This window comes from Carlito syrichta, unplaced genomic scaffold (assembly GCF_000164805.1).
Source record: "Carlito syrichta isolate Samal-C Ts95f unplaced genomic scaffold, Tarsius_syrichta-2.0.1 Scaffold282654, whole genome shotgun sequence".
In the NCBI taxonomy this organism is placed as follows: domain Eukaryota; kingdom Metazoa; phylum Chordata; class Mammalia; order Primates; family Tarsiidae; genus Carlito; species Carlito syrichta.
In genome coordinates this window covers 206,360-216,827 of record NW_007226750.1, presented here as the reverse complement: position 1 = coordinate 216,827, position 10,468 = coordinate 206,360, and the positions used below count along the sequence as shown (strand labels likewise).

At 38.4% G+C, this 10,468-nt stretch overlaps 1 protein-coding gene across 1 annotated transcript in view; it reads right to left on the bottom strand.

The window, feature by feature from the left end:
- Positions 1–1,776: 1,776 nt before the first annotated feature.
- Positions 1,777–10,468, bottom strand: part of PIGN (phosphatidylinositol glycan anchor biosynthesis class N) — a 154,649-nt gene continuing 145,957 nt past the window's right edge. The window contains exon 29 of the mRNA XM_008052575.2: positions 1,777–2,081. Coding sequence (XP_008050766.1) covers positions 1,958–2,081 — 124 coding nt within the window. The 3' untranslated portion in view covers positions 1,777–1,957. The remainder of the gene's footprint in view (positions 2,082–10,468) is intronic.

Genomic DNA, 10,468 nt, shown 5'->3' with positions numbered 1-10,468 from the left:
TCATGCCTGTAACCCCAGGGCTCTGGAAGCCTGAAGGAGGAGGAGGACTTGAGACCAGGAGTTCAAGATCAGCCTGGGCAACACAGTGAGATCCTGTCTCTATAAAATATACTATATGCTTATATATTTTTAAACATTTTACGATATCATAGACACTGTGCGGTATACAAGGCCAATTCCCAGGTGAGTCTGAGAGGTCCAGTGCAGCAAAGCGAGTCTGTGGCTGCAGGTGCATTTTCCTCTTCTGTTAACTCACACTGACCTGAAAGGACGCTATTAGGAAAAAGACATGCAAGAAAGACAAAGCACTGAGTGTCTTTTTCAATGCTGTAATAACATATTCATTAATATATATGAAAATCTGGGAAAAGATGAAAGGCAAATTAGATATAAAAAAAGTGGTTAAATATGTGTTTACAAAGTCAGTTTTCTCTGATGTGTGAAAAAAACTGATAAAAAATTCAGAGGTGTTATAAAAACCCATGGATTCTCTTTCTGCCAATGTCACTGTTTGCTACCGTAGCTTCTTATTTGTCCAGGTAGAGTTTATATTATAGACTGATGCATGAGGTCTTACGCTAAAGTCAATACTTATTTTTATACTATAATGTTTTCACTGCTATACCATGAAGTATTATTATAAATAAATCATAATTATACTTCATCATAAATAGAAATTAAGAAAGTACACTTCACCAAACTGATTTTTGTGTCTTCTAAATTGTATTTGTTTGCTCACCCGCCAGTTTGAAAAATCTAGTAATTTGTCGAGGGCTTCATAGTCATTAATGTGAATTAGTAATGCTATAACCTAATTCAAAAACAATTATTTTTTTTAGACGAGGCACATACTAGCAGAGCTTAGTATTAGCCAAAAGTTACTGACACACCATGGGCAAAAGGCCAACTCTACAGGGACAGATAAAGGTCATTTTATGGACAATCCAAATAAAAATTGCTCTTAAAATATTCTTCCCATTGGAATTAGTTTACGTAAATCTAATTCACTGATGTGATTTTAGGCCTTTTGGCTAGAATCTCACAATCAGAAAAAAAACAACAATTTTAACACAAATTCTTATGATATTGTCAAAGTTTAACTATTGATTCAAAGAATCCTGCTAAAACAATATATGATGGTAAGAAAAATTTGAGAAGAAAAAAAAATACAGGAAAAGCTGGATAACCGATGTTGAGTTCAGTTAACCCCTACAGTTAAAAACTACTTCTTTTAAATTTTATCCTACAAATGAGATAGAAATACTAAGCATTTTCTACTTTTGCATCACCAGAAATTTGATGAGAATCCAGAAATAAAAAAATAAAGTGAAAGTTAAACCTGCATCTAGTTGGTTGACTACAAAAAACCTAGAAACAAGACAAAGAAGCATAAGATGGTATTATTGCAATACTGAGGAAAAATGACAATACCTACAAACGTTTTTTCTACTGAAGCTTTAGTAAATTTGAAATAATACACCCTGATTGTCTTTCTAGTGATGTTGTTGAGTAAACCACTCAAAGCCAGTGCTGAACGCGGATAAATATTTATGGTGCCACCTGGCGATTTCCTTCAAGTTCAGTGATTTTGGATGCTATCAGTGCTGTCCCCACAGGCATATGTTCTCCTTTGGGTATATGGAAAACTGTATGGCTAGGGACCAGATTGTTGCAGGTGCTCTCTGAACACCAAGAGCTGCCAGCTCTCGGAAAAAACTGAAAATGGAGAATGCTTTCCTATGCTTTTGCACGGATATAATCACCATTTCATGTGCGTAAAACCTAAAAGAAAAAGGAAAGTTTTTATTCCAGATAACCTGTACATTCAGAATTCCAAATATAATTTTCTTTACAGCAGTAGAATATACTATACATCTTCTTATTGAATCCTTGATGGGATTTTAGTTTAAAAACAGGAGAAATAGGACCCCGATGCTGAATGAGGGCTTCGGCAACATCATATAAGATGGCTTTTGGGTTTGCCACGTAGTTCGAGTTTCTTTGTTGTGAGCAGCTGTGCCAGGCCATTGAGAAACACCAGAAAGATGGTCATGGACATGACAATCACATAATGGCTGATGCTGCAAAAGAAGAAAAAACCAGGATATGAGCAGAGGAAGCACAGATGAGGAAAAGGACAAGATTCCTCTGAATAATGTTTGTAAGTAGATGTAAGTTCAACAACTTCTTTCAGGAAATGCAGTATGTGTATTTTCCCTCATCTCTCCTGCTAAGTACCATTGCTCCTTGGCGTCCCTGGGGAATGGTTCCAGGACCTTTACGAATGTTTAAATCCTCAAATGCTCAAAGCACTGATATAAAATGGGATAGTATTTGCATATAACCTATGCACTTCTTCTCACAAAATTTAAAATCATCTGTAGATGACTTGTAACACCTAATATGTAAATTCCATGCAAATAATTGTTATACTATATTGTTCAGGGAATAAGTGGCAAGAAAAAAATCAGTACACGCTCAGTACAGATGCAATTTTTAAGAATATTTTCAGTCTGGTCTGCAGTTGGTTGAGTACGCAAGGTGGAACCCACAGATATGGAGGGCTGACTATACACTAAAAACTTTGCACATTATATATAAACAAACACAAGAAAACTCCAAATGTTAGAAAGAAAAAGTCAGGCTGGTTAGTGATCTTGGGACCCAGGGAATGCCACCCAAGTGGCGAATTGCGGGCTTTTTTTTTTTTATCTCATAAGCAGGAAGACACAGGAAACCTAGAAATGCCCCTGGGCATAGATTAGAAAAAGCAAAAACAAAAACAAAAAACACCACTAGAACAAAAGCCTCTCTTTAACCAAGGGACAGACAAGGAAAGGAAAGGGGCAGTCCTGACAGACAGAAAACTTTAGAAACTGCTATGTTAGTGAAACACCACCGAAAAAACAGTGGCCCCGTTCCCTACCTACTTCAGTACAGGCTAAGTGGAGAACCTAGACCAGGGGTCCTCAAACTTTTAAAACAAGGGGCCAGTTCACTGTCCCTCAGACCGTTGGAGGGGCGGACTACAGTTTAAAAAAAAAAACTATGAAAAAATTCCTATGCACACTGCACATATCTTATTTTGAAGTGAAAAAACAAAACGGGAACAAATACAATATTTAAAATGAAGAACAAGTAAAGTTAAATCAACAGACTTACCAGTATTTCAGTGGGAACTATGGGCCTGCTGTTGGCTAATGAGATGGTCAATGTCCAGTTCCGTATTTGTCACTGCTAGTCGTAACAAGTTAAGGCGGCAAAAACACCCGGCGGGCTGGATAAATGTCCTCAGCGGGCCACATGTGGCCCGCGGGCCGTAGTTTGAGGACCCCTGGCCTAGACTTTCATCCTTACCATTGTCACCAGGTCCTCCAACCCTGATGTAGCTCCTCCCCTCCACTGCTATGATGTCAGAGAAGGCTGAGTAGAAGTGTTGGTACTCTCAACTATGCTTGCTGGACATCAGTGGATACCATGTGAGAAGCCTGGAATTTCACCTCCATCTAGCAGTAATGAGGTCCCCTCCCTCTTCACTGTGGTAACGTCAGAAGAGGCCTAGCTGCAAGTTAGGAATTTCACCGCCACTCAGAGGTACCTTCCCCCCCATGTTATTATTAGTGGAGGTTACATGGGGGAGCAAGAAAGAAGACCTCTTATCCTTCCCAGTCATGGAGGCATCAGTGGAGGCCTAGTAGGGAGTTGAAATGCCTTTCCTCACCAGGCAATAATAAGGGGCTTCCCCTCAGGTGTTAATGCAGGCTGCACAGGGAACCTGGATTTCTACACCCATCAAGCACAAATGAGATAGTGCCCCCTTCTTCCCTGCCACAGTAGCATCAGCTAAAACAGAAAGTTTAAATAAGATTGAAAATCTTATAACATGATACTCAAAATGTCTAGGTTTCAATGAAAAAATCATCTGCCATATCAAGAATCAGGAAGTTCTCAAGTAGAATGAAATACGACAATGAATAGATTCGACAACCTAGATAAAAGAGTGTTAGAATAATCTGGTAAAAAATTTAAAGTGGCCAGCATAAAAATGTTTCAGTGAGCAATTATGAACATCCTTGAAACAAATACTAAAACATAAAATCTGAGCAAAGAAATAGAAATTCTCAACAAAGTAACAGAAGATACAGTCAAGAACCAAATAAAATTTCTAAAACTAAAAAATACAATGGATGAGCTCAATAGGAGCACAGAGGGACATGGAAATAATCCATGAACTTGAGGATAAAAAATAGAAACTATCCAGCCTGAACAATAACAAGACAGACTTAAACAACAATAACAAAAATGAACAGAACAGGGACCTGTGGATTGTGACAAAACGTCTAATATTTGTGTCACTGTAGTGACAGAAGGAAAGAAAAAGAGGGGAAGAGAGAACTCAGGAATGGTGGTTGAAAACTTCCAAATTTGGCAGAAGACATAAATCTAGAAATTGCAGAAGCTGAGCAAACCTTATACAGGGTAAACTCAAAGCAATCCACACACAGCCATATCAAGCTACTGAAAAAAAAAAAAATTAAAACAGTGAGAGACAATGACACCTTAGCTATAGGAAAAAAACAATTCAAATGATAGTAGATTTCTCAGCAGCAAACATAGAAGCCAGGAGGTAATGGTATACCATTTTCCAAGTATTTATAGAAAAAGAACTGTCAACCCATAATTCAGTAAAAATATCCCTCAGAAATGAAGGGTAAACCAAGACATTCTCAAATGAAGGAAAACTAAAAGCATTTATTACCTGTCGACCTACCCTAAAAGAATGGCTGAAGGAAATTTTCCAAAAAGAAAGAAAACAATAAAAGAAGGAACTGGTAAAAATCATGAAGGAAGAAGAACTTAGTAGGTAAAAACATAGGTAAATGCAATAGGCTTTTCTCTGCCTCTTGAGTTTTCTAAATTATAATGGAAAGCTGAAACACAAATTATCAACACTGTCAGATATAGCTTCAAATATATGTGGAGGAAATATTTAAGACAATTATATTGTAAATGAAGGCAGGTAACAGGATGTAGCAGGAGATAAGATCTCTATATATTAATCAAACTAGTAAAATAACACCATCAGTAAACTGTGATTAGCTATAATACCTAGAGTAACCACTTAAAAAGTCACACCAAGAGATACACTAAAAAGCATTACAGATAAGTAAAAACAGAATTCTGTAAAATGTTCAAGTAACACACTGGAAAGCAAGAAACACAAAATGGAGAGAACAAACAGAAATTAAAAAATTAAATGTCAGATTAAGCCCTGACATATCAACAATTACATTAAATGTAAATAGTCTAAATATATAAACTAAAAACCAGAAATTGATAAGATAGATAAAAATACATGACCAAAGTACATACTGTCAAAAGATATTCATTTAAATTATAACAATACAGGTAGACTGAAAGCAAAAGGATAAAGAAATATTGTGCAACTACTAATTTTAAAAAGCAGGACTTTTGCTGCAGAGCAAATGGACTTCAGATCAGAGATAACCTTTTCTCAACAATTGATAGAACAATTAGATTGAAAATTCAGCAAGGATATAGAAGAATTCAACAACACTATTGACTAGCATAGACCAATTGATACAACAACTGCACAAGAAATGTTCTTTTCAGTTGTCCATGAATACCAAGATACATCATGGCCCAAGATAGGTATAAAACAAACCTCAACAACTGAAATAAATCCCAGCACTTTGGGAGGCAGAGGCAAGAGGACTGTCCGAGCCCAGGAATTCAAGACCAGCCTGGGCAACTTGGTGAGAACTCGTTTCTACAATAAATCAAAAAATTAGTTGGGTGTGGTAGTGCGTGTCTGTAGTTCTGGTTACTTGGAAGGCTGAGGCAGAAGGATCGCCTGAGGCCAGTAGGTCAATGCTGGGGTGGCTGTGAGCATGCCACTGTACTCCAGCCTAGGCGACTGAGAGACTCCAACTCAAAAAAACAAACAAAAAACCCCAAATAAGCCGGGCTTGGTGGCTCAGCCTGTAATCCCGCGCCTTTGGGAGCCCGCGGGTTCGAGATCCGCCTGGGCAGCAAGACCTCATCTCTACAATAAATCAAAAAATCAGCCGGGCATGGTAGCGCATGCCTGTAATTCCGGCTACTCGGAAGGCTGAGGCGGAAGGATCGCCGGAGCCCAGCAGGTCGAGGCTGCGGTGGCCGGGAGCGGCCACTGCACTCTAGTCTGGGCGACTGAGTGAGACTCCAACTCAAAAAACGAAACAAAACAAAAAAAAAACCCAAATAATACAGAGTACCTTCTCTGACCACAACAAAATCAAAGAACTCAATAATAGATAGTCTCCAAACATTGGAAGCTAACCAATACACCTGCAAATAATCTGTGCATCAAATACGAAGTTTCTAGAGAATTAAAAAAAACACTGAATGTAATGAAAATGAAAACCCATCATATCACAGTTCATGGGACACAGCTAAAGCAGCGCTGAGAAGGAAATAAGCCCAAGCAAACATGCACCCTCTCAAAAGGGTGCAAGCCATTGACCTGATATTACTATATACCTATCAGTGTGAATCTCATACTTTCTACAAAAATTAACTAAAATGGATCACAGATTTAAATGTAAAAGTAAAAACATTTTAGAAAAAAAGTAAACAGGAAAAAGTCTTTGAGATCTGGAGGTAGGCAAAGAGTCCTTAGATTTGACCCCAAAAGCACAATCTAAAAGTAAATAATTGATAAACTGGACTTGATAACAATCTTTTTCTCTAAGGAAGACCTTGTAAAAAGACAAGCTACAGACTCAGAGAAAATATTTGCAAACCATATATTCAACAAAGTACTACTATCTAGGATAGAATACAGAATAAATTCTCAAAACTCGACAGTGGGGAAAAAAAAAAGTCTCACAATTCAATTAGAAAATGACTAAAAGACATGAACAGACATTTCACCAAAGAGGATATACAGAGAGTAAATAAGCAGATGAAAAAGTGTTCAACATCATTAACCACTAAGGAAATGCAAATTAAAAACAAAATGAGATATCATTATGCACCAACTTGAAGGGCTAAATTAAAAATAGTGACAACATCAAATGCTGGCAAGGATGCAGAGAAACTGGATCACTGCTCTCTAGGACAGCCACTCTGGAAAACAGTTAGGCAGTTTTTTATAAAACTCAAATGCAGCTACCATAATATTCAGCAAGTATACGTCTGGGCATTTATGCCAGAGAAATAAAAAATTATGTCCACATGAATGCTTAAAGAAGCTTTATTTATGATAGCCCCAAACTGGAAATAACCTTAATATCATTCAACAGGTGAATGATTAAACAAACTGTGGTATATCTATACCATGGATCTACTCATCAATAAAAAGGAACACACAACAACACGAATAGAATGCCAGAGAAACACAATGGGTGAAAAAGTGCTAATTCCAAAAGGCTACATACTATATGATTTCATTTATTTTATATTTATGCAATGACAAAACAATAGAAATGGAAAACAGATGAATTGTTGCCAGGGGTTAAGGAGGGAGTGGTGTGTGGCTATAAAAGGCAAACATGAAGAATCCTTCTGTTGAAGAAATGTTCTGTATCTTAATAGTAACAGTGTCAGTATCCTGGTCATACTATACAAGGGCGACTCAAAAAAACTCAGAGTCACGTTTTGGTAGGCGTACTCCTTGTACTACGGTCTTCCTCTGTTAGGGAAGCGTTCTAGGAACCCATGGGCATCGGTGTACCAGCTAGCGTTGTGGTGAGAGGTTGCACTCGGCTTCAGTGAATTTTTTTGGCGATGCTTTCAATGCTCCTGCCCATTTCATGATGGGTGCTTTACACAAACAACCAGCCCACTCCGGGCTGAATGTTCAGCAGTTTTTGACCCCAAATGGCACGGCCCCTGTGTTCCATCCTTCCTAGTCACCCGGTTTTGCCGTGGGTGACTTTTTTTTGTTTTCCCAGATGACAGAAGTTCTCAGAGGGGAAATGTTTTGCCGATGTGGAAGAAGTGAAACAAACAACAGCAGAAGCACTAAAAGGCATCAAAATTGACGAGTTCAAAAACTGTTCTGAGCAGTAGAAAAAGCATCTCGTTAAGTATATTGCATCAAAAGGAGAATATCTTGAAGATGACTGAAGTTGAAACATATAAGATACACAATTTTTTATAAATAAATTACAGGTTTTTGGGGGGCTCCCCCTTGTATGTTACACTATAGTTTTGCATAAAGTTAGCATTGGGGGGAAACTGGGAAAAGGGTACACAGGATCTCTTTGTATCATTGCTTACAACCTCAGGTGAATTTATCACTATGCTAAAATAAAATGATTAATAAAAATTTCGTTTTAGTTCAAAGGCCATACAAAAACAAGAGGTAGGCTGGATTTGGCTAAAGGGCCATAGGTTGCTGACCTACTCTAGACTGTAAGCTCTATGGAAGGAGGGACCATGATCTTTATCTCTTTCCTTATTACATCTCTAAGGTCTAATGCAAAGCCTTATGGGCATTTAATCAATATTTGTTAAGTGAATTATCAAGGAGAATAATTTAAGAAATCATAAAGTCTTCTTCGTTGCTTTTATGTTATCCTGGCATATTTTACTTATTTATTTATTTACATATTTATTTTTGAGTCGAGTTTCCACTCTGTCGCCCACACTGGAGTGCAGTAGCATGATCACAATGATCACAGCTCACAGCCGGCTCGACCTTCTGGGATCAGGCTAACCTTTCACCTCAGCATGTTGAGTAGCTAGACTATAGGCACATGCCACCACCCTTGGCTAATTTTTTTACTTTTTGTAGAGCTGAGATCTTGCTATGTTGCCCAGGTTGGTCTCAAACTCCTGGGCGCAAGCAATCCTCCTGCCTCAGTCTCCCAAAGTGCTGGAATTACAGGCGTAAGCCACTGCTACCCTGGAAAATTTAATCTGGACTTAAACTCCCCTTAAAATGGAAGTTAGCACATAATCAAAATTGAATGCTAAAAAGCAAAACCATCATGTCTAAAGAAACAAAAAGTTTCTACAAAAATGAAATAGCACTAGTCCTACAAGACATTAAAACATTAAATTTAAGTATAATATTGGCACTAGAATCAACAGTCAGAGCAATGGACGAGAACAGATAGTCTTGTCACACAAGAAGATAAAGGAATCATCACAAAGGAATTCACAACTGTTCTGGCTGAACTCACTTTAAATTTATGAGCACGAATGAGATTTGGTTCTCATCAATGTCTCAGTCCTTACTGCATACTTGTGAATTATTTTTCTCTGTTTCTGAGTCAAGCCAAGTCTTGTCCTTTCTTTCCATCTCAGATGACTTTGCTTATTGATACTTTATTGAGTCTTTACTGATAGATAAATCACAAGAGAGGTACCTCTTCTCTTCTTGTCCCTGAGAAATAAAAATAAAATCCTAAGCCCCCTATCTGACTGGACAGAACCCCGCTTGGCCAAGGGTACCCCAGAGAAACCTTAAAAACTGAGTTCTCGGCCATGACAGGATGGGAGGTGAGTTATGCCTCAGTATGACCCTTTCCTTATTTACCTTTAACTAGAATTCTGTCCTAAGGAGTAAGTAGAAACCACCTCTAGAAAATAAGAAACTCACACCTTTATTGCCTTTAGTCAAGTGTCTCAGGCCACCACTGGATTCCTCCTCCATCTTTGCAGTTTCAATGTGACAGCTCACCAGTTTCACAGTGCATCTCTTCCTAAAAACTGATGCAAATATACATCCAGACCAGTTTTGGCTGACTTTGGAGGATGTACAGTGAGGGCTTCCATGTCCTCCACTTCACCTTTAATATCACAGGGTTGAAAACTCCACCCTCGATCATGCTACCACCACCATTTTTTGTCCATGAGACCCATAAAAAGGCATGAAGATCAACTGCACATGCATGTTTCTCCTTTCATAAATAACCATGATTCCTCTTATTGAATATGTATGCTTAGCTCATCAGTTCAGTATAAAATCCTGTCTTATCCTTCCCTCCCTTGACGTACTCGCTCTCAGCTTTTGACAGAGGTTATGCTTCTCAGTGTGATAGATGCCCAGACTTCAGGCTACAACCCTTTGTGAGAAATAAATCTCTCCTTTTCAAATGTGAAGAAATTTGTGGTTCTTCAGTTGACACCCAGATCTCATGACCCTATCATATTTGTGACTACATTTCCTCCTGTGCATGTTCGTAACAGACCTCTCTACTTCTATTTTCAGCCTCTCAACTTTCCTACTAAAGAACTTTACTTTTGCAGCTATTCCTCCTCTTTTATTATCACCAATTTCTTTCTTCTCCTCTATGGTAAGCATAACCCTTACCCTGCCAATGTGTAATTTCTCTCATCCTAAAAACAAGCCAAGCCGGGCTCGGTGGCTCAGCCTGTAATCCCACGCCTTTGGGAGGCTGAGGTGAGTGAATTGCCTGAGCTCGCGGGTTCGAGACCCGCCTGGGCAGCGAGA